The 15,694-nt window shown below is 35.1% G+C and overlaps 3 protein-coding genes across 3 annotated transcripts; 2 read left to right on the top strand and 1 right to left on the bottom strand.

The window, feature by feature from the left end:
* Nucleotides 1-3,453: 3,453 nt before the first annotated feature.
* Nucleotides 3,454-6,183, top strand: TRIADDRAFT_35480 (uncharacterized protein). Its single transcript, XM_002109860.1, has 8 exons — nucleotides 3,454-3,568; nucleotides 3,653-3,864; nucleotides 4,061-4,235; nucleotides 4,356-4,510; nucleotides 4,632-4,910; nucleotides 5,013-5,112; nucleotides 5,287-5,506; nucleotides 5,605-6,183. Exons 1-8 carry the CDS (start codon nucleotides 3,535-3,537, stop codon nucleotides 5,888-5,890), a joined length of 1,461 nt encoding a protein of 486 aa, XP_002109896.1. The 5' UTR covers nucleotides 3,454-3,534; the 3' UTR covers nucleotides 5,891-6,183.
* Nucleotides 6,184-6,657: 474 nt separating this feature from the next.
* Nucleotides 6,658-7,513, bottom strand: TRIADDRAFT_37186 (expressed hypothetical protein; the record flags this gene model as incomplete). The annotated part of the gene is made up of 5 exons (XM_002109307.1): nucleotides 6,658-6,700; nucleotides 6,813-6,860; nucleotides 6,954-7,016; nucleotides 7,118-7,217; nucleotides 7,433-7,513. The coding sequence occupies 5 exons, from the start codon at nucleotides 7,511-7,513 to the stop codon at nucleotides 6,666-6,668; spliced, it is 327 nt and encodes a 108-aa protein (XP_002109343.1). The 3' UTR covers nucleotides 6,658-6,665.
* A 4,371-nt stretch (nucleotides 7,514-11,884) lies between these two features.
* On the top strand, nucleotides 11,885-14,294 carry TRIADDRAFT_20668 (uncharacterized protein; the record flags this gene model as incomplete). The annotated part of the gene is made up of 10 exons (XM_002109859.1): nucleotides 11,885-12,035; nucleotides 12,316-12,396; nucleotides 12,690-12,809; nucleotides 12,923-13,014; nucleotides 13,121-13,182; nucleotides 13,316-13,392; nucleotides 13,491-13,553; nucleotides 13,721-13,784; nucleotides 13,864-13,960; nucleotides 14,160-14,294. 10 exons carry the CDS (start codon nucleotides 11,885-11,887, stop codon nucleotides 14,292-14,294), a joined length of 942 nt encoding a protein of 313 aa, XP_002109895.1.
* Between the last annotated feature and the right edge of the window lie 1,400 nt (nucleotides 14,295-15,694).

Below are 15,694 nucleotides of genomic sequence, written 5' to 3'. Positions count from 1 at the left end.
GTTTCATTCATCGTCAATTCACACTGTAAGCTAGCCCTGTTATTCCGTATGAAATGTGGTCAAGATGGCATCATTTCTTTCTAGTTAGGGTTGATGTCCTTTTAGACAGGGTACTTTAACGAATGGTTGAGTAGTTGAAGAAGTGTATGATATGTGTATTGTGTATACTGGGGTAATCATCGAGTTTTTAAGCACTCTGTAGTAGTAGACTCATGCCCTTTTAGACAGGGCACTTTAATGAATGGTTGAGTAGTTGAAGAAGTGTATGATATGTGTATTGTGTATACTGGGGTAATCATCGAGTTTTTAAGCACTCTGTAGTAGTAGATTCATGCCCTTTTACAGTAAGTAAGTACAGGGGCTTTCAATTTTGTCAAAATCCCGTACTGTGTACAGTGTACAGTACATACTGTACTGTACTGTATCAATCGCACTGTAGCTCAGCCGTCCAAGAAGTGACACTGGGCAAGTAGTCACCGTACCTTTGTTCCACACTGTTGATGCAACAGCACCTAAATGCTCTTTTCAGTAAGACCTACAGTAAGTACAGTTCCGCAGTAAGCAGTACTATACCGCCATAAAAGTCGATGTTATTCGCTTCAATTGGCAGTCAGGAAATCTTGTACCTACTCCATTCCTCCTTGAAAATCACCCACCTTCCACCATCTCAGCGATAGGTAAGCCATCTTGAAATAGGATCAATCATACCTTACACTTGACCCAAGGCACATTCTCGACATCGGCAGACTGTACTAGAAATGCACAGGCTTGCAAAAAAAAAAATTCAACTGCAACCATAGCTACTTTTTGGTGTCACGTACCACAATGTTGTTGAAGAATTCAAGCAGACCTGCTGTGAACACTACATTTCGGTCGTTCAAATTTTTTGACTTAACACTGATACAACGTAACAAAGTTGGGAAGGACCTAATTTCAAGTATTCATGCAATTGCATGAGTTGATTAATCTGCTTGTTCAATTACTTATTCCATTCATTATAGTTATATCCGTATTTTCCATCACCTTAGCTTGTGCTAAGGTGATGGTTTTTGTTACGTAACCGCAAGCTTAATCTCCAGACTCGTTGTCCATCCCTCTTCTTGCTAATATCACTGTACAGTAGTGTACTCGTATATTTCTATCTGTGCTATCAGTAGCCAAAGACTTGGAGTAAAGGGCAATCATGTCGAGCCTATGGTATATGTAGTTAATATTGAATCCATGTATACGGACAGTATCTTAGTCAGAAGTTTCATTGTTGCAGTACCACCGGCTATTTCCATAGAAGCTTGCTGGAGAGAATCGTTCATCAGCTCTTTACATACAGAACAGATGCGTACGCTTGTACTCGTATAGTATGTTCTGTACCGCATTAATTAAATAATTTCATTAAACGTATCGCCAGCGGGAGAAAAATCAATCCTACGATGTAGTCAAATGCATTGCAAGAATAGCCTGGACGCTTTGAAAGCTTGCAAAATAATCAATTTTGCATTTTACACCTTCAGTATCCTTATTAGTAATTTAACTGAATTAGTAAAAATTGCAGCACTCAGTAGACATTATAATTTACACCTACAGTATTACACATGATAGGGAAGGCAATCATGCATACTGTACTGTACGTACTGGATATTCGAATAATATTGCTTGACATTTTAACTTGGCACCGCAGACTTGATTTTATATTATACGCGTACAGTACAGTATTTCCTTTCAGTAACATTAGACATTATGATTAACTTCATTTCATAGGACATTTCTGTTGAGAATATTATGAAAGCATGTCCGGCATGATCGCTAAGTCTACCTACTGTATACTGTACAGATACGCATAGTACAGTACAGTATTTACAGTGTCGTAGCGGCAGCGCATTGCCACAATAATTAATTAATATTCAAGTACTTTACGTTATCAAAGAGTAAACAGTACCCCAAAAATGGAACACTCCAAATAGTGTAATTGATAGTTATCGGCTAATACTGTACGCCGACTGCGAATTTGAACTCATTTCTATCTATACTTTTGGATATATTGCTTTCAATCATATCGGTAGCAGCTACCGTTTTTGATGGTATGTATAAAACATGTATATACAGTATACTTTATTCATGAAAATATTCGTATCGAGGTGATGGCTGCAAGCGATTGTTACCAATACAGTAGATGTAAAAGTGCTTTCACACAGAATGTCGACCTATCTATCATTCCTCCATCACTACACTACTGTACGTATATACATGTATATATCACGCTTTCACAATCTGTCATTTATTTTATTTATTCTACTATAACATAAGGTCCCAAAATTGTCCAAATGTACCGCATTCAAGTCTACAGTACATATACCATACCACACTGCCCCGATCTTTTCCCAGTGTAATAAAGTATGATAATCAATAGCGTTAACAGCGTACGTTGGAGTATGTATAGTAGAATATTCGTATTGGCCTTCAACAATATCGTATAAACCATTGTTGTGCTGGTGGTAACTTCAATTTCTTTATGTACGCGTATAGAACTATTAGAAATTCTATTTAAAATAGCTTATATAAGTTATAACACCGGCGGGCATTTCAAGTTTGCTTAATTAATTACCAGTCGTGTCTCTCCTTTGTAATCGTATTAGATACCATTTGATGATGAAATCTCGCTTGTAGTATTTATGGAAATGAAAGAGTTTTTACAAAGTGCATTTAACTTCTACCACTGTAGCGCGTTCAAGCATTAGGCTAAACCTGACTAAGCATCGACTTCTAAGATGACAATGCTTAGCAGGCCCGTTCATAATAACCCCGATTACTCAGCTACTCAGGGTTATTATGAACGGGCTAGGAGACTCCTAGAATAATGTATCATCGTTGAAGCTATTCACGCTGAGTATCTTGAGTAATCGGGGTTATTATGAACGGGCCTAATGCTTAGGTTTCCCTTAGAAAGTCTCTAACAATACGGTACTGAACACTGTACAATGAGGCAGTCAGGTGTGACAAGTCACAAGTATAGTACGCACTCGAGATTTTAAAAGTGCTTACATAAACGCCAATACTCGTATGTCATAAACAAGAAATAAATGAAATTAAATTTAAAACATTAATATAGATTACAAATGTTAGCTAAATGTGACGATACTAAAAATTGATATAATGTAAAATTCCTGCGATAAGATTTAGCTGATGTTATAAAACGATAGATTAGTGTCTAAAAGAATAATACAGTATTTTTCTTTACAGCCAACTAAAATATTTTTAAATTTTAATTTACGCTCATCGTTTACGTTCAACTACTAAACGCGACAGGTTCTTGATCAATACTTAATCGAAAGTGAATTGACTTAAACCAATAAAAACTAAATAACTTGATTTTCGACAAATTAACAGCGTTAGACATCGATCAGAATGCAAGTACTCGAAGAACCATTTATTGGGCGTAAATTGAGCGAATTATCGCATCAAGATGATCAGGCACCAGCAGCACAGGCGTCTTCTTCATTGGACCATGTATGCTTGCTAGATATCGACAGCTACCCTCGCATGACTAGAAATACTGGCATCATCTGTACTATTGGTAAGATTAAGAATACGTGAGATCTACGAGTTAATCTGGCGAGTTTTTATATACAGAAGTTTTCCTTATTTGTATTGCCTGTAGGACCGGCATCACGCACTGTTGACAAATTAGTTCAGTTGATAAGAAATGGTATGAATATAGCTCGACTAAATTTTTCCCATGGAACTCATGATTACCATAGAGAAACTATCAATAATATCAGAGAAGCAATAAGGCGTAGTCCATTGTTTCGTACTGTTGCAATTGCTCTTGATACTAAGGGTCCGGAAATTCGCACTGGTTTAATTGCTGGCGTAAGTTTATTACATTCATCGTTTACTCCTGTACTGTATATGCTGTATAACCTCAACAGAATCGTATTTACTGAGTCCCTGTATCAATATCGACTCAATTTGTAAAACATAGGCATAGATACAGGTAATTAAAAATGATATGCAATGTTGAATGAGTTTCATTACATTCTTGTTACATTGATTCGTCATGTAATAGAGCGGTACAGGAGAAGTCGAATTGAAAACTGGAAATGCCTTCAAACTTAGTTTAAGTGAAAGCGATTATAAAAATGGAAGTACTGCAGGCACTTATGTTGATTACAAAAATTTAACCAAAGTGCTATCTCTTGGCAGCAAAATTTACATAGACGATGGGCTTATTTCTTTGTTGGGTTAGCCTTTGTAGCTTGTATCTGATATTTTCTTACCTATCTCTCTCTATCAATTCGTACTATATTTATAACGGTAATACCATAATACCTTTAGCCTGATTTCCATTCTCATAATATTAGTTACGGAAATTGGACCTGATTTTGTCATGACTAAAATTGAAAATGGTGGCTCTCTTGGAAGTCACAAAGGAGTTAATTTGCCTAATGCTATAGTTGACTTGCCAGCTGTTTCCGAGCGAGACAAAAATGATTTACGATTTGGCGTAGAAATGGAGGTTATGTAACGTTAATAATGTTAGCTCATTATTAGTTATTTGTATATAGTGATGAAAGAGCTCAGGCCTAATAACTTAATCAATTGCTGTTAAAGTAAATGATAAATTTTTGTATGTTCAGGTTGATATGGTTTTTGCATCCTTTATCCGTAAAGGAGCAGATGTTCGTGCTGTAAGGGCTGCTATGGGTGAATATGGTGATAGAGTTCGAATCATTTCAAAAATTGAAAATCATGAAGGCGTTAGCAATATTGATGACATTATCACTGCAAGTGATGGTATTATGGTAGCACGAGGTGACCTTGGAATTGAAATACCTCCAGAAAAAGTAATCATTGCTCAGAAAATGATGATCGGACGGTGTAATAGAATTGGAAAACCAGTCATTTGTGCAACCCAGGTTGAGATATATTCTAGTATAAATAGGATTGTTTCATTTTACTAATATAAGATGGATACTGATTTAAGTCCTTTTGTAACAATTTTTTTCACTTTTTGATAGATGTTAGAGAGTATGATATCAAAGCCACGGCCTACTAGAGCAGAAGTATCTGATGTAGCCAACGCTGTGCTAGATGGTGCAGACTGCGTAATGTTGTCTGGTAAGTTGTACTATCTCCATTATTGCCAATATTACCCGTACATTATTTCTTTGCTGAAGTAATTATTGCAATATCATTTGTCTTTTATACGCATATATTCAGAATAAACTGACAACAACTGATATAGCTTTTATCATAGTCTTATTGCTTACACCCTATACTCGTGTTTTGAAGGTGAAACTGCGAAAGGAGCATACCCAGTTGAGGCAGTAAAGATCATGCACAAAGTCTGCTTAGAAGCTGAAGCAGCCATATTTCATAGAATTTTATTTGATGAACTTCGTGCAAGTACTCCGACTCCTACAATAACGGCTGAAACTTGTGCTATTGCCGCAGTAGATGCCTCGTTCAAGCAGTGTGCTAGTGCCATCATCGTCCTTACAACAACTGGCCGGTAGGATTTTTGTACTACCTCGGGTTATATGAATGATAATAGCATTATTATCCCTCGATCTAATGAAACACACTTTCATTACCATTATATTACCTTAGGTCTGCTGAGTTGCTTTCTCGATTTCGACCGAGATCACCGATTATTGCTGTTACGCGCAGTCCTCAAGCTGGAAAACAATTGCATCTTTATCGTGGTTTATTCCCTCTTATCTACACTAAGGAACGTCTATCAAATTGGTCTGACGATACTGATGCTAGGATAGACTTTGCTATAGAAGAAGGCAAGCGACTGGGCATCCTTGAAGAAGGTAGTCCCGTCATTCTTGTTACGGGTTGGAAGGCAGGTTCCGGCCATACCAATACTATACGTGTTACTAGAGCTTGAATCGTGCAGAAGTTCTAGAAACCATGAAATTGAGTACGATTTTCGACGCATTACAGATCATAGAGATTACCAACAGCCGTGTGAGTACAGTACTTTCGTTTGTACTGTAATACAAATGTTATAGGTCATACAGTATATTGAACACGTACTTGATTAATTAGGGTACCGCGTATACTTAATTGTATTATGGCAGCACATAGAATTGCCTATATAGAAGTTAGATGTTATGGTATCTGCTACAACTATCTATTTCATGTTTACTGCTTATGAATGCAATAAATTGTTGTTAAACCTTCATCTCTCTGAGTTTTCTATTGCTACGTTTGAATCTGGCGTTTCATGAACACAAAACGCTATTCTTAGCAGTATGAGTTTTGATAGCAAGCGCATTATCTTATTTGATTTCCCGCAGTTCCACAGTAAGTGCATAACCATCAAGCGGATACTTCAACTCTTCGTAGTTGAAAACAATTATGTAGTCATTGAACATTGCACCACAAAATGCAACGTAAAGAGACGCACGAAACTTAATCTAATTAAGCTAGTTGGATTAAATAAGTTTTATTGATAAACTTTCTGGTATTGATCTGAATTATGAAGTTGTTAGGCTAATTAAGCAGCTAAGTATTTACCGATTCTACTAATGTAATAAGTACGCATCGATGAAAAGTTCACCATTAAAAAATTCTAAAGTACATCATAGTCGACGGTACTACAGAATGAAATAACAGGGAAATAGCGATAATAGTTACATCATCCTCTACCACATCCATAACTATTTCGTTGCTTCCTTTAAAAAGGCGATTAGATCTAAAAATTGTAAATATAAATAGTTGGATTAATTCAGCACTTAACCTACTGTTAACAAATACACTCAAGATCAATCAGTTGACGATAAGTATTTGTCACAATCGCAATTTACCGGCTCGTTCATTCTTTTTCTTCAAGCCAGCAAATACCATTTTAGTTCCTAAATTGAATGCAATCCGAAATTATAGTTTGAACGCTTAGATTATGCACAATTAGGATAGTCCTTTAGCGACAAAATATTTCATAAACTGACCAGGGATGTATTTTTTGGGATTTTCCAAATATTGGAAGAGGGTATCAGGTCCCCAAGTGATACCTTTGTAAGTTCCACATATTAATTAAGGATTAATACAGTGATCAATATTGTCTTGTTTTGCTAACTTGTAATCTAGGCATTTATTATGCAATAAACCATACCTTTGTTAATATTACTAGGGGTATAAGTGAATCCAGGTGCTTGACCCGTTTTTCTTCCAATCAAGCCATGTAAATTAGGTCCAGTCTTATGCTTTCCACCCTGCAAAAGATTATAATGTCATTGCGTGAGCATTTCATCCATAGTGTTGCTATACGTTCATTTTATCATCTTCAGTATCCACATTTAAAAATTGACTACTTTATAATCATGATCATTACGACTATTTGAAGTCATCAATCTCATTAACTAACACTAAGGTAACATTTTAGCAAAGCCACATATTCATCACTTTATTATCTAGCATATTGAATTACCTTTTCGGTGGTGTGGCATTGGGAACAGCGTTGCTTGAAAAGTTTTGCACCCTTTGTTGGATCACCATCAGGAACACTCATTTCTAGAAATGCTGTTGCATACAACAAGATACTTCTGATTAGTCAATAGAGATCCTATGAATTCGCCAACAGCTCATAACAAACGACATATGTCGTAGCAATGTATCCATTCTGTAGGAGTTGATACGACACCGTATGTACTAAATTTACAGTATGTAAATCAATTACAGAGTCGAATGGCACTGAATCGCATTATGTACGCTAAATACAGTAGCGCCATTTTGCATTGACGGAAGAATCAGTCTATTGCAGAAACTCGATGTGATCAAACACATTACTTTTAGATGTTGATACGCATCAATTGAGAGTATCACCACATTGGTATATAAACATATTTTCCAAGCACCTTGTGCAGTGGTGAAATTTGCAAAGTCTGGTCAATGGCTATCATCATCATCATTTACATAAAACATATAGGATGTAGTGTACTGTCATTTACAATCATTAGGTTTTAAATTTCTCAACCATAGCATCTTTTGCCTTCATGATGGATCGACGTGCAGTACATAATGGTATATACCTTACTGAGGTTACTTGAAATTGCTTTTAGTCTATCCACTGACTACAGTATCTTCTAAATTGTACATAAAGTAATCAATGTTCATTTAGGGAAGGATCGATTTCTTATTTTAATACTGTAAGGTAATGGATGTAGCGGCATGAATTCATCTACCATATTGGTCATTCAATCAAAATAGCTGCACGTATGCAGTAGTATGCTACATAATCTGCTATGAAGTGTTTTTTCTTGTTAACAAATGCATCATTAATTTATTGTATTACACCATCAAGTATTCTACTAGTATGACTGCATTGTTAATAATGATAAATAATAATAATATTGATGAAACGATGATATACTAACTGCACTTGGTATTTCGATTGCGATGAATGTCTAAAACATGTCTAGCTACTGTTGTACACAAGTCATGGAGAAAGTCATCTACCCAACCCATATAAATAAGGACTATTTCATATTGATTGAAACTTGACTGACTGTGTATAAGTAATCTATCTTCCTTTCACATTGAACTTTTTTTAATTCATTAATCAAGGCATTCTGGAAAGCGTATGTTAATTATCAGTCATTCATCGTTCATTGACCACGTTCGATACCAATCTTGTCCACATGATTGCGTACAAGTGCAGTCCAAAATCAGTAGTCAAGCAATGTCAGTATGGATTGGGTAGTCAAAAGTAAATTGAAAACGCTATCCCAATCTCTCTCTTGATCCAATAACATCATTAATCCAAGGTGATGAATTCAATTAGTACAACTATCTACAGAGCGAAGCAATTTTACCTTGTGGAATCTTCAACCGGCGAAAATCGACAACCGAATGGACTTGAAGTACAACGTGCGCGTCAGATACGCCAGGTCACTACTACTTGGGCAATCTGTACAGTCCCTGCGTGTCGAATACGTGATGCAATCTACTGTAAAACTTCGATCATACCAGTGGCGTCACGTACGTTCTACGTCACGCGATCGACTACTCAAACAAGACTAAAAAAAGGTCTTTTTCACTCGTCTAAGGGCTACGTACGCTCCCATACATTCAGAAGTCTGCGCAGTGGTGGACCAAAATGAAGAGTTTGCTCATTGATAGTCCAAGTACAGTACTATGCACTGTACACCGTAGAGTATGATTCGTGAATACTGTACTGTATACGGTACTGTGTACAGTACAGTACAGTACACTACTGTAGATCATAAAGGTATTGAACCGTATCGAGCCAAACCGAACCTTTCTCAGGTCTATTCGTGATACAGTACTGTACTGTACAGTGTACAGTACAGTACAGTGTACAGTGTACAGTACAATTTTACAGTACAGTCGACTCTGTACTGAACTCTGTACCGTGCAAAAGAGAAAGAAAAAGGCCACGCTGATTTACAGTACTGTACTGTACAGTGTACAGTGTACAGTACTGTACATGCAAGCCAACGGTACTCAGTACTCAGTAAGTGTCATCGATGACCGGGTAGTGTGATTTGCCGTCACTTCCTCCAAGAAGTCTCGTCCGCCTGTCTGTCAGTACAGGAATCAAGGCGTGGATATTGCGTCAAGGCTTGAAGTCACTTGATGCACGGACTACTAAAATATATTGGAGTTTAGTAGTTCATAAGTATCAGTCCGACTGGCGTAGATTACTGTATCATGGACTGACCACAAGGTATCCACAAGTCTATGACTATATCAAAGAGGACCAAAGTACGGTACTATGATTCGATTTAGATCGATGCCACATTTACTGAAACAACATGGACTACTACTGTAGACCATGAAGGCCGTGTTTGAATGGTCAAACCACTGAAGTGTGCAGTCAGTAGTCAGTACAATACTGTACTGTACAGTACAGGAAATCCGTTGACGGATGTGCTTCGGACGACGGTGGTACGGACGTGTACAATCCAGATTCTGCAGGTCCATGGTACCGTATACCGTAGAGTGTATCCGGTGGTCCATGGGTGGTATCACTGGTATGGGTAGATTGGTAGTAATGTATACCGTACTAGTACCAGATCGTCAGGACTACCTCCTTCTTATGAGTCAAGTTGTGACTGCAAAAGGCAAGAAATAAGAAATAAATATCCTTCAATCCAGTACTTTACAATTTCAATCTATTAGTTACAACGAGTCAGTATGGCCTCTACCATCGAAGTGCTTCAAATATTAAAAGGTTGCTGATATTTCTTAAGTTATTACCTTGTAAAATAAGAGGCGTGTTGGATCACATGAATGATATGATGTTGTATGCAATGCGTTGGTGTCTAGTGTATCATCCGTCAGCCAAGACACAGGTCCAAGTTCAAATAGGCTGCACCTAGGCCCAGTAAATGTGGCCTAATCCAGCTATCTTTGTACAATTAGTTGTCTACTTATTTCTACATCGATAGCCTATGACTACAGTATTACTCATTATTACTTATGGACTCAGACTTGATAGTCATATGGTGAAGCTTAAGATGGCACGAATCGACCACAAATCAAGTGTCCTTGTTGAATTTACAATTTATTTTGCACCAACATTTTCTCATCCAACTGACTTAATTTCATTGATACAAGAGGCGAAATGATTGCTACTGAAATGTAAATCCACGGTTACAATTGACTTTTTTTTATAACTAATCTATTGAATGTATTGATTTCGTATCCAATAGGTCATACAGATCGTATCTGGTGTGTCGATTGGAGTCATGATGGGGCATGGTTAGCGAGCTGCAGCGGCGATAAAACTATACCAATATGCTTCCGCATTCAGTACAAATAATATATATTTATATATATAGATAGATATACTTATGTAATTGTAGAACAACTATTTCTACATATGAGTATCGTACTGACTATATCTTGTAGTAAAGTTGCCTATTATCCTTACAGTACTGATATCTTATACGGTATACGATTACTTATAACAACTTGTTAATACTTTCGCCAACAAAGTAATCACTACGCTTCGTTATATAGGATACTACTACGAGTGTGTACCTGAAGGTGCATTCGACTCTATACAATTAACCTCAGGCATACCGCTTAACGCTATAGATTTACCATACTGAATTCCATACATGATTGACTACTATAAGAAAGTAATCAATACGCTTAGGTATATAAGATATCTACTTTATAGTGGATGTATACCTAAGATGGAATAGAATCAATATAGTTAACCTCAGACATACTGCTTTAACGCTCTGGATTTCATCTCACTTAAATAGATAGATTATTTACTACTCTAAGAAAGCAATCACTACGCTTAGTTATACTTATATTAGATATCTACTACTATAATGTACACCTAAGGTTAAATAAGATTAATGAATCTAGTTGACCTCAGAAATACAGCTTAACGCTATGGATATCGCCAAACGTAGTTAGATAGATTATTTACTGTTATCATTAACTCCTAGGATTCAATATAATGTAAATAGATGTAGCCTCGGATAGATAGCTTCATCACCTATAATTTCGTGGATAAGACACATTAGATTAACCTAACTTTCTCTCAAATGCATAATCTATGACGACTAGGCAAATAATTCAGAGGTCTAAAACAATGTTTTAGCACTGTACAGATGGTAACTTTTCAGCTACAATTAAATACCACTGATAATTTTTGTAATAACTTAAGGCAACGGATTTATTTGATAAATACGTAGCAAAATTGATTATAAATCATACTAGGTGATAATTGTACAGTTCTAACATACTTACAAAAGAATTACTTGTATATAGAATTTATATTTAGCTTTCGTAGTCATGCACAAATATATTTAAACTCGTGATAATTCTGTAGCGCAGTTTCAAAACTATACAATGTAACAAGGTATTTTGCATAGCTTTTCACTTGTGTGGCATTTAAATGACGACTGTCGCATTTCTACCTCTATCTTTCCCTTTCTTGATTTTTAATTTCGGTCAATACATCCGTATTTGGGCTAAAAATTCCGATTCTGATCAATGGACTTGTAAAAGTATCCTTACAGAAGGACATACGAGGACGATACGTAGCGGTAAGTAACAGATGCATCTAGCTGACTATACCTGTCGATCACAGAATATATATGATTCTTTCATAGAATAGCATAGCTTAGTACTAATTCAAAGAGCATATTTCGGTCAAATATTGCTTAGTCTTGGTCTCGGTTTGTTGTAACTGGATTATTACTATTGCAATTCTGTAACTAATATATCAATAATCACGCCGTACGAGTACGCGTATATCTATAATCTAAAATATAACAACATGTAACATCTTTTGTCTCTTTCATTACCAACTATTTATACGTAAAGTGGCTTGGTCACCTTGTGGAAATTATTTAGCATCATGCAGTTTTGATGCAACAATATGTATTTGGTCTAAAAAGGATGGAGGTAAGCGTTCATGCGTATTCTATTCTAACTTGTAATTTGTAAATTGATTTAATGAAACTAAAATACCATACTGGCAAAGAGTTTTAAGTTTACTTGCTTAGGTAATAAAACTATTTTATTCTAGTCTATCCTAGCATGATCTTGTCTTATCGGCAAGTATATATTTTTACTCGCTATTGATGGGAAATTATGCAATATAATATCATAACAACAGCTATACTGTAATGAATAGAAAATAGAGGTGGCATTAGCTTTATATGCAGCATAACTTGCTTACAATGTAATTGTTACAGACTTTGAATGTATGGCAACCCTAGAAGGGCACGAGAATGAAGTAAAATGTGTTAATTGGTCTTCTTCTGGAGTGTATTTGGCTTCTTGTAGCAGAGATAAATCTGCCTGGATCTGGGAATGTATGTGGTCATTTAATATGTTTCATTTAAACATTCTGTAGTACTGCAATAAATTGCTACTATTCATTCTATATTATATAACTACTGTACTTCGTTTTCTAATTGAATAAAAGTTATCGAAGAAGATGAAGAATATGAATGCGCTAGTGTATTAACCGATCATTCTCAAGATGTTAAACATGTTGTTTGGAGTCCAAAAGAAAACGTATGATTAGAGCAAATTTAAATAAAGTACTCGAATTTATTATATTAATTATCGCTAAAAGGTGATATGGCTAATTAAATTGTCTGCTTTTTCCAATACTTTACAGGCTCTAGTCTCTGCTAGCTACGATAACACTATCAAGATATATAAAGAGGTTGACGATGACTGGTTAGTTACGCTGGACCAATATTCCAATCTCATAAAAACAGTTTCTATTAAGGATAATCAATAGCCGTTCTTACTTACTTACTTACTCAAAGGTAGTCTTTCTCAATGCTGAATTCTGCTTATCTTTATCAAGGGAATGTAGTCACACCCTTATTGGACATGAATCAACCGTTTGGTCGCTCAGCTTTCATTCCAGTGGAGAATTATTTGGTAATCAATTCTATCTTGTATTGAATGTAAAAAAAATCAACTTAAGACAGTATTGGCTTCAATATTTTCTTACCGTATCTAATATTTTAATTGCCCAGTTTCTTGTGGGGATGATAAGGTTTTAAAAATTTGGAAATGCTTAAAATCGGGTCCATCTGATGGTATGATTTTATTTGTAATTTTTACATTCAAAAACTTATTTGTTGCGTCTTACTTTTTTAGCGTACTAGATTGCTTAATTGTAATTTATGAATGTGACTAAAATCGTGCTTGTAATTGAATTCTATAATTTTATTTGGAAAATGGACACTATGGGGTACTCCAGAAGTAAAGTGGATCAGTATATGTACAATAGCTGGTTATCATAATAGGCCGATTTATGACGTTGATTGGTATATAGTCACCCATTGCTTTGCAACTGCAACTTCATTACATGCTTTAATTCTTGGTTTCTGTTATACTTCTATCTAGGTCTAAACTAAACAATAAGATTGCTACCGCTTGTGGTGATGATGCAATTCGTATCTTCTCTATTGTAAGGATTACTATATCTATATCAAATCAGTTAGTTTCAATAGTTCTGAGTTTAATATTTTACTAATAACACTTTCAAGGAAATGAATGCAAGCGATGCATCGGCTACTGCCACAATGGAACTATGCAAAGATAAGGTAATTAATAAAAGTTTTTTCTCAGAAAATGTGCTTATTCAAGTTCAGCATTGATTGTAGTTTACGCTTATTAGGTTGGTAAATCCTAATTTTTAGCTATTTATTGCTTATTACCAGGCACACAATCATGACGTAAATGTTGTTAGGTGGCATCCGAAAGTTGATAACATATTAGCATCAGGATCTGACGATAATTGTATTAAGATTTGGAAGGTTCATTCAAATAACTAATTCTTAAGCTTCTACGGCGATAGTAGATATTTTCATGTTTTGATATTATTTCTATTACCTAGTGAATTGGCGTAGTACTACTTAAATACGTTCAATGTCTACTGCTTATAATGAATTTCTGTACAGATTATTTAGTGAAATTCTTGCTTGGTTAATATTGATTGATTGATTAATCACAGCTGGATAAAAGTTGTATCCAGCAAGCGAATCTCGATATTTAATTTGTAAATGAAGAACACTTTAAATTATGATGCTTTGTGATAAATTTACTATTATGCTGTAATTTGCCTTTGTTATATCCAATAGTATTTCTTTTTGTATGTATGAAAGATTGCCCGTTTCATTTCACTATACTTTGCAACATAAACAAAAATCTACCTTCAAGTGCAGTTAGAAAGATACGTTTATGATACGTTGTATACGAATAAAATCTCATTGATGACGTACCATTAGGAATGATCAATACTCGAAAAAATTATAGTTTTCACAGTCATCATTTATAAAATACAGGTTGCCGTTTAATTAAATAAATTATTTTCAAATATCTTACTTGTATCTTTCTAAATTTCTTAAAAACATTTCATGATGTACTGTAGAGTAGTAATTATAGTTTAGGTAGCTCAATCTAGTTGTGTAGCTCCTACCTAGTTGATATGCATAGTGATATACGCAGAATAACAATTAAAACATTCTATTTAGATCATGCTTATGTGTATTCAAAGCAAAAAAGAGCATCTTTTATACGTATCATTATTAAAGAACAGATAAATGCTATGTGTATATGAATGAGATAGATAATCTCAATATAAAATACGATGAGTAAAAATTATTATTGCACGAGCATGCAACTATATGCAGTGAATGAATGCTGTAATATAGCTTAAAGTCTAGTTTAATGAAGGAAATAAAGTCTAGTTCGAAATTTTGTAAGAAGTAAACGTAAATGATTTACTCATACCTTCAATGTCTCAAAGAGCTGGTAATAAGGCAATTTAGAACTACTTTCAGCAAATCATGGGCATTTTTAGTAAGGTATTGAACATAAAATGATCGCTCCACATTTTCGATCGTATATCAATCTACCTAAAACTGTATGTCTCTAGCTAATACAAAATAAAGTGTTGTCCAACATTTGATGATCTATCTTTGAAACTTGCAATCTCTATCAGCTGTTATAGAAAAATCTACAAAAGACTCTAAGCAACTACATCATTCATTAATAGTTGTAAAGGTCATTGCTGCCGAATGATAAAATAAAACAGATAGGATGCACGAATGATAGAAATGAAATTGAGATATTGTAGTATATATGTATGTGTAAATGATAAACCTGTATGACTACTAGTAAAAAATTTTTATTTACTACGAAATCAAGTATAACACCAAAAAGCTCAAATTTA

Source organism: Trichoplax adhaerens, genomic scaffold (genome assembly GCF_000150275.1).
Source record: "Trichoplax adhaerens TRIADscaffold_2 genomic scaffold, whole genome shotgun sequence".
Lineage (NCBI taxonomy): Eukaryota > Metazoa > Placozoa > Uniplacotomia > Trichoplacea > Trichoplacidae > Trichoplax > Trichoplax adhaerens.
The sequence above is the reverse complement of the archived record's forward strand: the minus strand, read 5'-3'. Positions and strand labels throughout refer to the sequence as shown.